The 16910-nt window shown below is 45.6% G+C and overlaps 4 protein-coding genes across 4 annotated transcripts; 2 read left to right on the top strand and 2 right to left on the bottom strand.

Annotated features, from left to right (window-relative positions):
• Nucleotides 1-6024: 6024 nt before the first annotated feature.
• On the top strand, nt 6025-7558 carry LOC121599827. The gene is made up of 5 exons (XM_041927914.1): nt 6025-6102; nt 6170-6288; nt 6359-6564; nt 6633-6902; nt 6975-7558. The coding sequence occupies exons 3-5, from the start codon at nt 6559-6561 to the stop codon at nt 7362-7364; spliced, it is 666 nt and encodes a 221-aa protein (XP_041783848.1). The 5' UTR covers nt 6025-6102; nt 6170-6288; nt 6359-6558; the 3' UTR covers nt 7365-7558.
• Nucleotides 7559-7704: 146 nt separating this feature from the next.
• Nucleotides 7705-9121, top strand: LOC121599825. The gene is made up of 5 exons (XM_041927912.1): nt 7705-7992; nt 8060-8159; nt 8244-8375; nt 8460-8845; nt 8916-9121. Exons 1-5 carry the CDS (start codon nt 7926-7928, stop codon nt 9119-9121), a joined length of 891 nt encoding a protein of 296 aa, XP_041783846.1. The 5' UTR covers nt 7705-7925.
• A 35-nt stretch (nt 9122-9156) lies between these two features.
• Nucleotides 9157-10675, bottom strand: LOC121599826. The gene is made up of 4 exons (XM_041927913.1): nt 10541-10675; nt 10251-10479; nt 9792-10174; nt 9157-9716 (listed from the first exon to the last, which is right to left on the bottom strand). Exons 1-4 carry the CDS (start codon nt 10581-10583, stop codon nt 9529-9531), a joined length of 843 nt encoding a protein of 280 aa, XP_041783847.1. The 5' UTR covers nt 10584-10675; the 3' UTR covers nt 9157-9528.
• Nucleotides 10676-12930: 2255 nt separating this feature from the next.
• On the bottom strand, nt 12931-16433 carry LOC121600132. Its single transcript, XM_041928459.1, has 5 exons — nt 16144-16433; nt 14086-14179; nt 13877-14011; nt 13418-13806; nt 12931-13324 (listed from the first exon to the last, which is right to left on the bottom strand). Exons 1-5 carry the CDS (start codon nt 16205-16207, stop codon nt 13128-13130), a joined length of 879 nt encoding a protein of 292 aa, XP_041784393.1. The 5' UTR covers nt 16208-16433; the 3' UTR covers nt 12931-13127.
• Nucleotides 16434-16910: the final 477 nt, after the last annotated feature.

Here is a 16910-nt window from a genome sequence, read left to right as displayed (position 1 = left end):
ACACACACACACACACAAGCACGTGCTTCTGTATTTTTTTTGTTTCGCTCTCCCTTCTCACTCTACACGCCCTACAACTACGCAATCGAGTGACTCTTATGCCGCGCACCCATGCCACAACCAATTAGTTCGACGGTGTTGCTCCTCGGAACTTGGTGATCCCGTGAAAGTCACAACCCTAGGCAGCGTCACACTCGTCGACATCAAACGGGCGTACCGGCCCGTGCGCGGTGGCAAACATATTTTCTGCGCTATTTATACAAAGTGCCGCGCATAATTTGCCTTTCCCGTCTCCGAAAACCCCTTCACTGCACTGTATCGGCTCGAGGTTCTCGTGGTGCGTTACTTCACTTTGATGGCTGCGTGGAGTCGTGTCCCTGGAAGTCAAACGAAACAAAAAACACGCCCTGGGACGGAGATCTTGCAGCTGGTCGCCCGGCGGCAGCAGGTAATTAGCTGCGAAACAAATCATTCTACTCCGTCAAAGTCGAGGTCAAAGTTCGTGCTGGCGTGGTAATTAGAAGAGGCTGGCTCCGAAAGCGGGAGGCTTCAGAAACACCGCTCTCGCTCAGGAGATCTCCCGTGAAACTGAAGGCGCCAGTTGCTGTGCGCTAGTGAGTTGGGCGTGAACGATCGCAGCGCAGGATGGTTAAAATTAGTCTTTCTGTGTCTTCCCTCAACGCTGTTACTGATTCGTTTCAGCTCCACTCTGCACTGGGCTGGAGCTACCGGGTTCGGTTCCGGCGGCGCATTACCTTCTGGCCTCCTATTTCTGGACCCCTCGGGGGGGGGGGGGGAGAGAGTTCGGAGCAACAAAAAGAAACGAAAAGCTGACACTAGTGTGTGGTCCATCTGGGCGACGTCTTTGATCTGACGGCAATGTCAAGTCCCATACGCAACCGTACTGAACGACGAGTCGCGCGGTATGTATCAATCCCAGGTACTTCTCGGGGCTATGACAACGGGCACACTCTTCGGTACGCGTGTCATCGTTCCGTTCCTATTTTCGATTGGAACAAATCGGATCCCGCAAAATCCCGTACTGGGTATGGGTTTGAGGCAATTTTGTGAGGCGAATTGGTTTTCGGAAGAGTTTCTATACACGCAAGCACGAAGACACGAGCAACGCGTGCAGTTCGTCGAAACGATAAAGCAATCATGTACTCGTGCTCTCCGATTACTCCACATGGTAGTCAATCGATTGCGTCTCGCGACCGTCTCCTTAGCGTCACGGGGCCGATGTTATGGGTTTCATAGAAAGCTATTATCCTTTTTTTATGGAATTCGTCAAACACTACTAAGCGCACTTCAGACTCAGCGCCGTACACGTTTCGTCTACATCACTTGAGCTAAATTTGTAACTGTGACTATGTACACTCCCCTCTTCGTAATCCAATATGCATGTTGGCGATGTCCAATCGCTTATCATGACCCAATTTACTGCCCCCCCAATCAACCACTACTGTTACTAATTACCCCAAATGCAGCTGCCTGTCAACGATTACTTCATAACCAGCAGCAGCAGCAGCGGAGGACAGCGCCGCAAAGCAGTTGCCAGCTACGCGCTGCCTAGTTGCCCCTTAGAAAAGTGGGCCATAAATCGAACTGAACGAATTTCCCCTGATTGGAAATAACCGATGGCAAAGTTCTTTCTTTTCCCAAGCGAGCGGTTTTTATGACTGTACTGAGGACGTCCGGAGGACGTTGGCGCCAGCGAGTCGTCTGCAGAGTACTTTACAGAAGAGCTTTTTGACACAGGACACACGTGGACTGGAACTTTTTATTTTAGCGGGGAAAAAAAAACAAAAGTTTGTAAAATATTAAAATACCAAATTACAACCAAGAGATACCTGAAAGCCTGCGCTTTTCGTTACCTACAATAGTTTGAAGATCCCGTCTCATGTATCACCTGCAAACTCAAAGTTAGCCGGCGAAACTACACTTCACCGAAACTTCCTTTCCATTCTCCTCCATAACATGCAGCTAACTTACACGGCAGCTTCTTGTTAGAGTTTACTTCCCTTCGAGGATATAACACACAAGAGTATCGATAGCACCAACGATGGGTTTGGCGATAGCTACCGGGGCGTCTACTTACGCCCTCTACTTGGTGTGGGAAAGTATCTTTCCCGCTACCAGGTTTCGGTATCAAACTTTTAAACATCCCGCAAACAGTAACATGATAAGTTTTCGGCAGGGTTAAAATTCAATCTTGTAAGTGTATGCTTGTGGGGAGCTGCTGTAAGGGAAGGCACAACAAGATAACAAGCTGAACCAGCTGAAAGGTTTGGCATCGCTAGTGGGTGTCGAGAGAGAACCACTGAACTGAACTTCTAAAATATGATACAATTGTATTAGGATCGACTTTATGTTTCGCCACCCTCTTGACAGCTTCACTCCCTTGACACACTGGAAAAAGAGTCTCATTAATATTAGCAAGCAAATCCTGCAAAAGGTGCTATAATACTTTACCCTATGATTAGTACTGGTGCTCCGTATTTCCTGGAGAGATCTCAGGACTTGAAAAGTCTTCGCGTAAGATTTCATCCGACACTGTAATTAATAAATTATACGGTCGGCTTTCGGTGCGGGCAATGATAGGTTGCTGGCTGTTTGGTCGTTGGTTGGATCCTTACCCTATCCTGTGCTTTTTGCTGTAATTACTATTGCTCCAGTCGTTTAGTTACCCCAACAATCGGACACATAGATGATGCCCGCCAGGGAGATTTGTGGCAGGGTTTTGTGTCGTGCCTAGTTGCCTTTCGGTGCCATTGGAGACGCATTTGCTTGGGATGTGTGGTCCGAAGAGGTTATGCCTTAGTTGTGTTGATTAATAGTAACTTTCAGGGATTGGAAAACTTAGGGTAAGAAGGGTAATTTTGTATTACGCTTTTAAATATTACCAACACCCCTATTTCTACTGCCCAAAACTTATCTCCTTTAACAAACTAACGCTATTAAGTTACGATTTAATAAGATTACACTTATTATTAAGTGCAGCTATAGTGCTCACCTTTAAATCACGCTATTTCCTCCGTGTTTTGGTCCCTTCCTCATAACCCTCACGAACTGAAATCTAATTTCCAGCTCCCCGATAAACCATCATACGGCGCAATTTAGTTTCAAACTTTATGCATTGCAATTTCCCGGTACGCACTTCGAGCGTCGTTTTCTCTTTTTTTGTAGCAATTTCCCAACTATTGTAACCTTTTTTGGTATCATCGTATCTGGCCAGGCTGGTCGGATTTTTGATCCCAAACATAGCAAAACTCATTCGCTGCCTGAAAAATCCTTCTATGCCGTGAACGACCTACGAATTGCCTACATTCGGGCGCTAGTGCCTACATTCAGGCGCAGCGTTGAAAGTCAAGCAAGGGAAGCGAACACGCGTGTGGAGACACACACGCACACACACAGAAGCAACCATAAGTAAGGATTAGAAAACATTCGTCCTGATCCGTTCAAACCTAAAGGAGGGCCGGGGCCGTTTGGAAATGCTCGGGTCAACGTATCCTCCCGGTGAATTCGTAGAACAAAAAGATTCGGAAAAAGGGAGAATCAGGGATTGAAGTGATCGTATGTACATAATCCTCGTACCGTAGGCATAGCAACGGACAGACGTGCTAGTGTATCACGGGATTGGCTGTGTATCCAAACCCCCCCACCATGGCCAGCAATGGCTTTGGCGACCATTTCTTTCTTTTCCCCAGCCTATGAATTTCCTTTTCAACAATATTTTCGTTATTTTTCGCCTGCTAGTCGGTCAAGCGTGTTTCCGCGCAGGGAACCACCAAATCAGAGCATTATTGTCGCCTGCCCCCCAAAGGCTGCTTTTGCAGCAGCATCCATCCTAAGCCATATTATCGCCCTCGTCAGTATCATTCGGGGCACGGTTATTGCCATCGTTGCGCTGGGGGGATGCGGGTAAGATAAAGTCAAACTTTTGTGCTTCCAGTTTTTTCCTTCCGCTGGACAACCAGTAGTAGCCTTAAGGGTTCGCTGCTCGAACGAACCCCACGTGCCGGGACCGGGGGCCTGGTACGATGAAGCGATGAGCCTTTCCCTTAACAAGCAGGCTTGTATTAAATTATTTATTGGCTACTTTTGGCACCATGAGCAGCCCCACAACGCAAACACATGCGCTCCCGTACTCGATGCGAAATTGACATCGAAAGCATTGCACACAAACCCCTCGAATTGGTGTAACGAACGGCACGGCCACAGCGTGGTTTTGTTCTAGTGTGTCCCCCTTTTTTTTTGTTTGCTGCTCAGAAGAGGGCACAACGGAAGCTACAAAAAAGGTATATTTGCCAAATTTCACTCCAGGCACTCATTGCACGCCGTGCTACCTTCTTACGCCATCGCGCCATTACATTACGCCTTCTTTAGCCGTACTTTAGCCGCTTTTTACACCTCGTAAAACGCACGATTCGTCTCGGGGGTTTGTTTTTCATACGCGCAACCCTCCGGTGGTCGGCCAAAAATTCAAAGCAAACATCCCCCGAGAAGGCGCAAAAGCAACAACAACAACAAAAAAAAAAACATTGTACGCACAAAAGTCGCTTAAAACGCACGCATATGAGTTTGTACATCCGTCGGGAGAAAAATAAACCCACTTTACCCTCCGATGCGGTGCGTGTGAAAGCGATCAAACCAAACCAGCGGGCTGGGGAGCTGGGAGTAGTGCAGGAAATGGTGAAAAAATGAAGCTCATTGCACCGGGTGGGGGAAGGGGATGACGTAATGATAATTTATGGAAATGTGATTTCTCTGTTTATGGGGATGGCTTTAGAAAGGGTCGGACACATTCCTAAGGACGCATGCTGTGCTGTGCAGGGCCGGTAAAAGGTGTCATATGTTGGTTCGAAATATTGCAAGGATTTCGATCAACAATTTTAAAACATATTGATGTTTAATGCAAGGAAATAGCATTATGAAATAAATGTTCATATATTGATTCATTTCTTGGCTGAATGGCGGAATGGCTGACACTCGCTACATATCCGGATGGGAATAACATCAACAGAAGCAGGAGAAGAAGAAGCAAAAGAAAAGGAAAGTAGTATAAAAAGAAGAACAAAGAAAAGAAGAAGAAGAAGAAGAAAACCATAAGAAAATAAAATTAAAAAAAGAAGACGAAGAAGAAGAAGAAGAAGAAGAAGAATAACAAGAAGAAGAAGAAGAAGAAGAAGAAGAAATTATTAGAAAAAGAAGAAGAAAAAGAATAATAATAATAAGCAAAAGAAAAGGAGCAAGTAGCAGAAGAAGTAAAAAAAGGAATACAAAGAAGAAAAGTAAAAGATAAAAGAAGAATAAAAAGTAGAAAAACAAAAAGGACTCAAGATAAAATAAATAAAACAATAAAAACCAGTACAAAAAGGAAGGAAAACGAAAAGGAGCTAAATGAAGACAATGCAAAAAAGGAAAACCGAAAAAACAACAGCAATGATAAAATGAAAAGAAAGGGAATAATGAAACATAGCTAGAAAAAAAAGATTCACAAAAACCATAAATTAAGAGACAAAATGTATATGAAAAGTACAGCAAAACAAGCACTAAAGAGTGAAGAAACATTACAAAAATGAATAGGAAAGATAAGAATGAGAAAATTATTATGCTTAAGCAGAAGAACAAATCTAACCTAACGAAGAAAACAGAAGCAATTATCTTAAATAAAGAATCGTTTTAGCATTTTTTTTTTCTTCAAAATTTTTACCAAGATTCGGCGTATCTACTAGCCCACTGTCCATCTTTTTTCCTTGCTCTCGATTATCCGTGGCTGCATCACTGTCAACGTCAGAGTGACCAGAAATATCGATTTATCTGCATTCCTACCGGTTATTATTATAAAAAAAATAAACAAAATTTCCAAAACCTAATCAGTAATTGTGATAAAATATATCATTTGACTCATTATCCGTGTTATTCGCATATCCGGGCGAGTTCAAGTCCCGAGAAGCCCGGATAAACGGCGCTCCACTGTACCGATAAAATTGTGATGCGCCTGCCGAAAACCGCCAACATAATCTGGCCACACTGGCCAACGTATTGGATGTTTGTTTACATCTATCATCCGTTTTCGGTGAATTGTACCAACATCTCGTAAGCACTTTTTACGCAAATACCTACACGAATAAATAAACTAACTAACTTTCTTTTATAACCACAGAAACGGTACAATCATCGCTCGAAAAAACTGATTACTAATAAAATCGCGCATTGGATTGCCTAGGATGTTCAGTTTCCTAATCGCATCCGGTACGCCCTTCAGGACGAACAACGATTCAGGTACGGTATTGCTATTAGTTAACGAACGAATGAACGAACGAACATTTTCATGGAAATTATCCATCTGCAGCAATGAACTGAAAACAAAACTCCAATCAATTATACTTGCGGCACTAAACCTGGCACTAATAATCCGAACGAGATGCGTATGCCGTGACAAGATGTTTTAAGTGGGGAATCAAATTTGGCAATACCAACCATTTGGCACTAGCACTGCAGAAATAAAACCCCCTCTTCACCACATCACCGTCTCGTTGCTAAGACCCAACAATGCAAGTAAGTAAGGCGGTGCTTATGAACAATTAAACATTGCTCTAATTCCTCGATTTAATTCGCTCCTCTAGACCCCAACCGCCGAAAGCAGCGTGCCGGCTGCGGCCGAACTGAACCCGATGTGCCAAGCGAAGCAGGAAGTGGACCCTACCAAAGACACCGAACACCGCGGGCAGCCCTTTACCTTTCACCCATTGCCAAGCAATGCCAGTTACCATGAGGTGTGGCGCCACGTGCGAGATACGGTACCGATTACGCCGAGCCCGGTGCTCAACCATCGGACCACGCGCAATCATCGCGGTCACGCCGTACACTTTTCGATGGGAGTGTACGAAAATGAGGTAGGTGTTGGTGGTGCGTTTGAATGTTAAAATTACCAACTTATTCTTATGCGTTTTGTAACTCTCTCTCAGTCGCCAACGAAAGCTTCCCACTGCTATTCACCGTACGGCCGGATGCGCCCCTACTTCATACCTCATCGAACGCGCACGAAAAGCGAAAGCTCGGATCCGACGAACCACTCCGGGCTGGCCGGACAGGACAGTGCAGACAATCATCCGTCGGCGTCCACCAGCCATGCCGGGATCGCAACGACACTGATGGAGACGTGCGAACACTCCACGCCGATGATGGATGACGTATCGATCAATGCAGTGCGGTACAGCCGGAATCCGATCGTTCTGCTGAAAAAGTCCCGCTCGCTGGAGAACGTGCGCGTGGACAACTCGCTCGACGGGTCGCAGGTGTCGCACGAGATGGAGTTCGTATCGAGCCGCATACAGAAGCTTAAGGTACAGGAGTGATGAGGACGGATGGGAGAAGACGAACTCAGTGATTAGTTTTTTTACTTTGCTGATATTTTACCGTTTATGGGAATGGGGGAGGTGAATGGGACTGCAGAATTTTTTGGTGTGTTGCGTTACGTAAAGCTCTACTGTAAGCTGTTTTACAACTATGCTATGAATTATACTATGAATACATTTCCATGGAAGTAAGATCAGTTCCTTTGCTGAGTTGCTTTGCATCCTGCAAATAACAGCCGAAAACAATCCATAAACACGCCGTACACAATCACTTGAACGGAATTACATCACGCGACACCAAACAAAACCCATTCGCGTCGATTCGATCCCGGTCCCGGGCTGCCGTCGCTTATCGGCGGTGGCATCTTGTGCGAAAAAAACAACACAAACCGACACACAGAGTGAGCAGCTTGCCGTCTCTCTCGACGTGTCTGTCGTGTCGGCGGTGTGATCGGTAATGGAGTGCATACATTAAAGAAATTGGGTTTTCGGAGCAAAATCCTTGTCTAAACACCAGCAATTCTAGTTCCTTTACGTGTGAAAGCATAAATCTAGACAGAAATGTTTTCAGTTTTAGTGCACAAACTTCCAGCGATGCTGATCGTTGCCGTTTTGCTGATCTCGGGAGGTGAGCTACCGATCGCTACTGCTTTTGCCAATCAAACTAATCACTTTTTACACCCCTTTCTTTGCAGCCACAAACGCTTTGGGCCGATGTCCGGTGCCCACCAAACACTACACGACCCTCGGGTGCGAACCGGCGGCCGAGCAAAACGCACAGGGCTGCCCACTATGGTAAGACTTCTCTCGCTTTGTAAAATCCCAAAATAACTCATAATAACGCCCTCTCTCTCCCTCTCTCTCGCTTTCGGCTTCCAGGTTCAACTGTTCGATGCTGGAACGGCGCGCCCATGATAAGTGTTATCTGTTCGGCAAAACGTACGAACTGCACGCGCACGTCCCGGACGAGAAGGTGAAATCGTCCTGCCTGGCCCTGTGCACATGCCAAATGTGAGTAATGTGTGGTTCATTTGCTAGCCGGCGAATTTAGAATTTAGTAACTGTAAACCACTCCCCCCGCTGTAAAACATATAGGAACTCACGGCGCGCCGTTGCCGAATTCCACTGCGCCCACATCGACTGTCCGGAGTTCCTGTCGCCGCACCGGGCCGGCTGTGTGCGCCAGTACCGCACGAACGATTGCTGCTCGTCCCGGCAGGCGTGCGGCGAGAAGCGCACCAATCTGCCCCGCTGTACGGTGGGCGCGGTGACGTACTACGAGGGCGAACGGATGCAGCTGCCGGACGACCCGTGCCAGACGTGCATCTGTACGCAGCATTTCAACGCGAGCGACCCACACGGCCACACGAAATGCTACACGAACGCGTGTGCGTTCGAGCTGATAGCGCCGTCGGTGCTGGCGCACGGTGCGGCCCCGGTCTACTACGGCAATCGGTGCTGCCCGTGGGAGTGGCGACTGCGTGAGTGATTGGCCGGTTGTTTGGTAGTATTTATTTATTAATTGAAGAAGTTTAAATTCTTAATTAACAGCAAAAGCAAGCGATCGTATCCGGCGGGACGTGGGAACGGAGAGCTCAAACGCTTTGGAAGAGTGGACGGTTCGAGACAGCTGCACGTACGGTAACTTGACGCTGAGCGTAGGGGAGTCACTGGTGGCGGATGTGACGCCGGTCGGCATTTACCAGTGCTTCTGTGCCATCCCCCCGATGGTCCACTGTACCTTAACGGCAAACTAACGCGCGAGGAGCGTGATACGCGAATGTACTTCATGTTGAGCGTGATATGTGACATTTATTACAATTATTACTGAATAAAAAGCTTTAAAAACGATCGCATGGCAGGTTTTACAGGGTTTTCCATGAATTCTCATAGTTGTGGGACACTTCCTAGACTCTTTCTTATGGGAAGTGAACTACATATGATGGAAATTGGAATCTCGCACCCCTTTCACACAGGCTCCTTGAAAATTCCTATTAGATTTATCTAAATTAAATAAATTCCAATTCACATTAGATTAAGTTCATTTCAAGAGGTAGGCATCTAAGGGTCCCACAGCTATGAGAACCCCTGGAAAACCATGTATGCATGCTTTTAGCTTGATAATGGTTATTGATTATATATGTTCACTCGTGTTGAACGCCCTTTAGTTCAGCATGCAGTGCATTAACGGTGGCACCTGGCAGCTGCAGGACAACTTCTGTCCCTCCGCCCTCTGCTGTATGTCGAGCGAGTCTCCCACATCGAGCGTGAGGCTGCCGTACTTGCACTGTAGCTTCGGATCAGTGGCCGGCTTACTGCCGGTGCCCTTCACAACGGTATCCGTTTGTTTTGCTAAACAAAAAAAGAAGATGATAAAGCTCATTTTGTTTAGAATTATCTTCGACAAAAGATGCTCTGTGTACTTACGCATTCGCCACTCCCACGGGCAGCACCCGTCCGGCTTGTACACCGGAATGCCACCGCCATACACCTGCTTCTCCTCGAACAGCTCGAACCCGCACACCGTCTCCACGCAGTTCGGATCCTGCTCGATCGCGGTCGCATTAAACCCGGCGGTACAGATGCACGTCCGGCACTGGTTGCCCTTGAAGCGCATACGTTGGCCTTCCCGGTAGATTTCGCTCTCCAGCTCGCACGTCGCCAGCTTGTTGCGCTCCTCCCCGCACACCGTACCGGTCGAGCAGCACCCTTGCGGGCTGTACTGTCGCACGCAGTTGTCGTAATCGAACCGCTTGAAAAACTCCGCACAATCCACGTGCACGCAGCGGAATTTAGCAATCGGATTAGCACTGCAATCGAACCGAAGCGAACGTTAAAACGGGGTGAACGAGTTGCAGAAACCCGCCACTTCCTGCAAACACTTACGAGCGGCAGTAGCAGGCGGCAGAGCAAAACTGGGACACCTCCGCGTCCGGCACGGGCTGATCGATGGCGTACGTTTTGCCATTAAAGTAACACTTGCCGCTGTCGTGCGCCGTTATCGAGGGGCAGTCGTACCTTTCCGGGCAACCGTCCGGACGGTTGCCGACGGGCTGGCAGTGCATCGTTTTGTAGTGCGCCAGCGGTACATCACAGCCGCGCGCGACGGTCAGTGCTGCAAAACGGCCGAGAAAAGTTAGTGCAAGAAAGGGTAAAATGTCAACACGATCACATACCACCACCGCACAGCGTCAGGGTGAAAACTGTTAAGAAATGCATTTTTTTTTCTTTGCGCTTCCACTCTCGAGAGCTCGAGATTTCGTGCTTCTGGTGAGGTCGATTGAACAACGACTACTGATTAAGTTGGATGGTGGTGGTGCTATCGATCGGGCTCTGCAGCCCACAGGCCTGCTTGTAGATGACCCGATGATCTCATACCCCTCGCGCCGATCGGTAGTATTACAATGGTGTGTTTGTGTTTTGGTGGGCTTTACCGGGCGAAGAAGGAAACAAATATATAAAATGTGTTTACCTTCAGAAACGGAAACAACGACATCTTTTCAGGTGATCTTTTTACCTCTTTTTGTCTTCTTCAGGTACCAGTAACAAACCCGTTCTTGTAGCGAAAATAATAAAGACACGACAACAAACTGTTCAATGAATAGGGCCAATCAGTGAGACAATCGACTTTTAAAATTGGTGTACTTGTTATTGGTTGGCTATTTCCATACACACGTCTGTTGGGCTTTAAAATGCCCAAATTTTGCTTCACATTTTTCTGGTGAAGCTTGTTTTTCGTTATTTATCCATCTTTCGTTTTTATTCGCTCATCGGCCATTTCTGCATATGCAAACGATTTGGCAAATGGCTTTTAAGGTTGTTCGGTGCCGAACGAATAACATGTTCGATACTAGAAAAATATCGATTTTCACGACGAGAGGGTATTTTTCTAATGAGAACCGAACCACAGCTCACCTTGTACGAGCAGGCACTTCTACTTCATGAACTAAAATGAAATAAATCCTACTAGACATTACAAAATGATAAAATTCGTTACAAGGATAAGTGGTTTTGGATAAAAATGGATACGATCTTTTGGCATTAATTCTTTTTATCTAAAATATTTCCTTAGTGACTAGTGGATATTAATGGACATCAATTGAACAAATTTCAATAAGCTTTAATCAGTGATTAGTAGAAGCAATAAAGGGTAAGTTAACAGTTTTTTTTTATATTATATTTAGATTTACATTCTTCTTGGATAAAGATTTATTTCTCTTTTTTTCATGGTCTTTTGTGTGAAATTAGCAAATAAAGAAAAGCAAAGTCATTGTGTATACTCTCTAAATTGGATAGAAAATTGAATTAATCTGCTCTGGTGAATAAACCCCATCCCATCATTTCATACCCAATACAGCTAATTGTGGCATTTGTTTGAAGAAAGCATAATCAAAAAACCGCATCATTGTTGCTTTCACGCTACCTCTATTTACACCTTAACGATCAACTAGCGAATACAGTGATGGACGCGCATAGTTCTATACTTCTTGTGGTTGGTGGTTTATTATTTTAATTTGGTTTTATTTAATTAAGTATTGAAGTTCTTTTCAAATTGGTGCGGAGGGCGAAGTATATCACAATTTTAACTTATAAAGCACTATAGGTAATTAAAAAAAAATTTCCTTAGTAACGAACCGCAAAACGTTGAACCTAATGAGCTGAGAAAACCATAACAGCGTGGCGAAAGTCGCTGATAACGTTACAGGTCTATATAGCGATCGAGTGAAAGTGAACGTAATATGTATAATATGTTTATATCATGTTTATATATGTATATATTACTACAGGGGGGCGCTTTTCAGTATGTATGACTTTAGACCTTCAGATACATCGAGAGATAGTAAGTATCGCATTATTAAACCATTTTTTCGAGCCGGTCTCGTAGTACAGTCGTCAACTCGTACGACTTAACAACATACCCGTCATGGGTTCAAGCCCCAAATGGACCGTGCCGCCATACGGTAGGACTGACTATCCTGCTATGGGGGGATCAATAAGTCACTGAAAGCCAAACCCACAAGTAGTGTGGTACAGGCAGGCCTTGACCGGCAACGGTTGTTGAGCCAAAAGAAAAAAAAAATTACTACAGTCAACTGCATCGGTCCGAAGCTTCGATTTAATGTGGACATCGATATTAGCCCATTATCGTCATAACATGAATGAAAGTTTGAATGAAGCGTTAAGCGGCAATTGAAATGGGTTGAGAAATAACAACAAAATGTTGGAACATAACATACAGCTAACGAATAAAACGACATAAAACCATCATGAAATCTTTAGAGTTTATTAAAGTGCAATTTTTCGGTAAAAAATATAATTAATCATTGAGGAGATATTAGTTATTTAAAATAATAATGAATTAGATGATTTGTATTAACATTTTTGAAAAGTGTTTTGACCAAATGAGAAATCAGGCGAAATTTACTCGAATTTGTCAAAAAAATATATAGAGGCATGGCAAAAATAAATAGTACATTGTGTTGTTTTTTTTCCAATATTTAAAAAAAATTAAGTGAACTGAAAATGAAAGTGAAGCATGCAACAAAAGAATGTAATTACAAGCTACTTAAAACGATCATGGTTTATTCGAAACAAAAAAAACTCCACACAGCCTTCACGCCGCGCTTATTAAGTACACGATGTTCGACGCTCTACTCTTCCCTTCTCTTCTTTTCTTTCCCTTCCTTGCGTTCTCTCTGGTGACAAAATTTAAATAATTACTTTAAAAAATAACCTAACACTAATCGTGGCCCCCGTTCCGCTCTAGCAATCCTCCCGCTGAATACAGTGGGCTAGCGGTGGTACCGTGCACTTGCACTCCACACACTTGTCGTCGCTGCTCACGCCGTCCCCTTTGTTCAGCGTCAGCTTGCCGAACTTACATTGCATGGCCGGTTCGGGCTGGGCGTCATCGTCCTGCTCGATGCGTCCCTCGACAATCACCTCATCGCTGTCGGATGCTGCAAAAGCAAAGAGAGAAAAAAGCGATGACGATCGATGAAATATTACACCCAAACCACCGCCCCAAGAGGTGATGTAACCCGCGCACTTACGGCACTTCCACGAGATTGGGCAGCACCGATGGTTGCCGAAGTAGATCGGTATGCAGCCCATCGCGATCCGATCGCCGGCGTGCAGCTCCAGCCCGCACTGCGTCTCGTAGCAGTTCGGATTGTCCGCCCCGACCGTGCTGTTGTCGAAGCCGGGCTTGCAGTAGCAAAACTTGCACGACTCCTCCTTCGGGTACATCCGCTGGCCCTCGTAATACTGCCGGCCGTCCAGATAGCACTGGGCGAGCTTGGCCAGCTTGTCCGCACCGCAAACGCTCTTTTCCGCGCAGCACCCGTGCAGCGTGTACTGGTGGATGCAGTCCTCTTTCGTCGGTTCGAAAAACTCGAAACAATCGATGCTGGCGCAACGGAACGTTGCCGGTGCGGTGTGGCTGCAAGCGTAGAAGAAAACGGGTTAAGACAAAATGCTACGAAATGCTCCAAAAAGTCGAGCGATCTTACTTGGAGCAGAAGCAGGCAGGCGAGCAGGAGTGAATTTCCTGTTCGGCCGGGGCTAGCTTGGCGCCGGCCGGATAAATGTTGCCATTGAAGTAGCATTTGTTTCCATCGCGATCGGTCAACTCGGGGCACTGGTATCTGGAAAGGGAAGGCATTGAGGGATTACTGTCACGACAAACTATGTTCCCGGAAACCCAAAACACCGGACTTACCTTTTCGGGCAACACTGACCTTCCTCGAGGATTGGTTTGCAGCCAAGCTCGGCGTAATGCTTTGGCGGCACCGGGCACGGTTCATCGCACGCTCCTGCAACAGAACGCAAACACAATCGCTAATTAAAATCATAATTCAATCTTTGCTTCATCGGAGGTGCAGTACGATCGCTGTGTGACGTGACACGAATCATTTCCGGTGTTGCGGTGCGCTAGTAGGCGTTGATTTATCATAGGAAGTGAGTCTTTTTTTTTTCGCTGACGAGAAATGAGCTAAGTATGGCAATCGAGCCGCCGGTTTGCTAATTTCATCCAAGCAACCTTCGACGGCCGTGGGCCGGGGATGCGGCGCATCAAAAACATGCAAATCCTTCAATGCTGAGGTCGAACGTCGTCTCAATGACAAACCAAGTCAACGGCATCACAAAATGATACCTATTTTCGTGCGGGTTTTATGTTTTGCTTGCATAAACGACACGATAGGGCAATCGAGACGTACAGTGCGTCAAAGGCTGAGCGGGGCACTTGTATGCGGAACTGTCTCTGTTGTGTCCACGAGGTTCCCATGCGATCGTACAAGTGGTCGATCGAATCTAGGATCGATTAAAGACATTTGTAAGCCGCATTGAAACACCAAGCAGAAAGAAAAGGGTTCAAGAACGCAATTTTTTAAGCATATTTATTATATTTTTTATAGCCAGTCTCATGGTACAGTCGTCAACTCGTACGACTTAACAACATGCCCGTCATGGGTTCAAGCCCCAACTAGACCGTGCCGCCATACGCAGGGCTTGACTATCCTGCTATGGGGAGTAATCCAAAAGTCATTGAAAGCCAACCCCACACAAGTGGTGGTGTACAGCCAGGCCTTGACCGACAACGGTTGTTGAGCCAACAAGAAGAAGAAGAAGATTTATTCTATTTTTAATGATAAAAAAGCCCTTATGATTTACAGGGTTTTCCGAGTCAATTTCCAATGTATACAACATTTTTCCTTGCTTGCGAAGTGATTTTCAACAGCTGTCAATTGATGTATTTGCATCACAATAATGTTTCAGTTCTTCCACATGATTTTCAACACGTCTTAAGCTGGATTGAGTATGACAGTTCTTTGTGGTGTGTTGACAATCATGTGTAAGAACTGAAGAACTTTTTAATTTCTTCAGCATGATTTTCAACACATCACACGCTGGATTTAATTTGACAGTTCTTTGTGATGTGTTGAAAATCATGTACAAAAACTGAAATTTTATTTAGAAGCAAATACATTTAGCATTTAGTCAAATTATATTTGACAGTTGTCGAAAAACATCTTGGATGCGGTGAATAATTATGTGTAGATTCGAAAGTGACTCGGAAAACTCTATAACTGCCATCGAATAGGTTGACTGATGGTCGAATTATGAACTTATTATTTCAAAATCATCTCGTGATTATACCATTTTGTTCGAATTCAACTGTTTCTCTTGATGGATGTTCTCGACTAGATATGGAGCCATTTCAAATTGTTACGTTAGTCTATAAAAGATTTCAACAATTTCTCTCCAGGTCAGATACAAGAGGCATGAGGTTTGGTTTGTTGCAAGTTGTTCTTGCCTGAACTATCACGAAAATGGATTTTAACTATGATAGTTTGAACTATTATGAGCTCCACTGTAATCCACATTAGTCACCTAGATACATGTAAGACACAAATTATTAAAATGTCCTTGTTAAAACACATTAAAACGCCAACGAATGAAACAACTAATGTCGCCTAAACACACCATTCTTTGCCAACAAGCCACCAATTAAACGCGAACTAAACGGTTCCAATTAAAGCTGCCGCGCATTGTCTTTGACGCACTGTAAAGTGTAAAAACCAGTTCTCCAGGTATCGTCATCGAACGGAGCGTCACAAACAAGGGTGAAATTCGTGGATAACTAACTACACCGCAGCGGCAGTAACCGATTGAATGAATGCTCTTTTAGGGCTCACACTCCACCGCACTCTGTCCCTCCGTCCCGTTTCCCTCCCAGCCCCAGTATGTAATGTTCACTGTGGCCAACCGTTATTACCATGACACAATGTGGCAAGCGCGGCCACGAGCACCAACCCGCTGACAGTGATGCTGTTCCACATCTTTCCACTATAACAAACAACAGAGGAGGCAAAATTGAAACACTTTGAATTCACTTCCTGTTACCACTACTTCGCTCCACACTGAACCGTTTTGCGTATTACGTATATATTGCACTGTACAAAAGCCGCAGACCAAAAACGCCACGCGGTTACGCGTTCCCGCTCGCTTGCGCTACTACTGAATGCGCTTGGGTGGCGCGCGGAAACTTTTATACAGTGCGCCAACAGTCTGCCGCCGCCACCGATAGGAGTAAGAGAACCGGCTCTTCTCCGGCACCGTGTGAGCACCGGCGAGAAGAGCGGAGAGCGAGAGTGAAATGTGGCCAACAGACGCGCGTTTTCAGAGAGATAGCAGGGAATAGGGGTGCGTAAGGAAGGGAGCCAACGTGTGCGCACTATTTGTCATCGGTGGAATACAGCCATCCAAACGCACACACACAAACACACACCCGTTCAAGGTGGAGTGTAATGCGCGATCACGATCGCTTCTTTTATGTTCAAACCGCCAATGCTCCACGGCGCAGCGATCGCGGGTGCGGGTGGTTGTTTGTTCCGTTTTGTGGCGTAAAAGCCCATTCAGCCACAGCCGGATATGGTGGGGGAAGGGGTGGCTCTTTTCTCTTACTCTCACTTCACTTCACTAGCTAGTTGTACAAGCGCGGTGTAAACGGTGTGAATGTGACCTTTGATTCAAGCGATCATT

Source organism: Anopheles merus, chromosome 3L (assembly GCF_017562075.2).
Source record: "Anopheles merus strain MAF chromosome 3L, AmerM5.1, whole genome shotgun sequence".
Classification (NCBI taxonomy): domain Eukaryota; kingdom Metazoa; phylum Arthropoda; class Insecta; order Diptera; family Culicidae; genus Anopheles; species Anopheles merus.
The sequence above is the reverse complement of the archived record's forward strand: the minus strand, read 5'-3'. Positions and strand labels throughout refer to the sequence as shown.

Bases quoted from the DNA above. Each gene is read 5' to 3' on its own strand.
- LOC121599827 (XM_041927914.1), top strand. The intron at 6,903-6,974 runs GTAGGTGTTGGT...ACTCTCTCTCAG, and splicing joins TGGGAGTGTACGAAAATGAG to TCGCCAACGAAAGCTTCCCA.
- LOC121599825 (XM_041927912.1), top strand. From the start codon at position 7,926: ATGTTTTCAGTTTTAGTGCACAAACTTCCAGCGATGCTGATCGTTGCC. The intron at 7,993-8,059 runs GTGAGCTACCGA...CTTTCTTTGCAG, and splicing joins CGTTTTGCTGATCTCGGGAG to CCACAAACGCTTTGGGCCGA. The intron at 8,846-8,915 runs GTGAGTGATTGG...CTTAATTAACAG, and splicing joins CCCGTGGGAGTGGCGACTGC to CAAAAGCAAGCGATCGTATC.
- LOC121599826 (XM_041927913.1), bottom strand. From the start codon at position 10,583: ATGCATTTCTTAACAGTTTTCACCCTGACGCTGTGCGGTGGTG. The intron at 10,480-10,540 runs GTATGTGATCGT...GCCGTTTTGCAG, and splicing joins CCTGACGCTGTGCGGTGGTG to CACTGACCGTCGCGCGCGGC. The intron at 9,717-9,791 runs GTAAGTACACAG...TTTTTTGTTTAG, and splicing joins CCCGTGGGAGTGGCGAATGC to CAAAACAAACGGATACCGTT.
- LOC121600132 (XM_041928459.1), bottom strand. From the start codon at position 16,207: ATGTGGAACAGCATCACTGTCAGCGGGTTGGTGCTCGTGGCCGCGCTT. The intron at 14,012-14,085 runs GTAAGTCCGGTG...TTCCCTTTCCAG, and splicing joins GGTCAGTGTTGCCCGAAAAG to ATACCAGTGCCCCGAGTTGA. The intron at 13,807-13,876 runs GTAAGATCGCTC...CTACGCTTGCAG, and splicing joins CCTGCCTGCTTCTGCTCCAA to CCACACCGCACCGGCAACGT.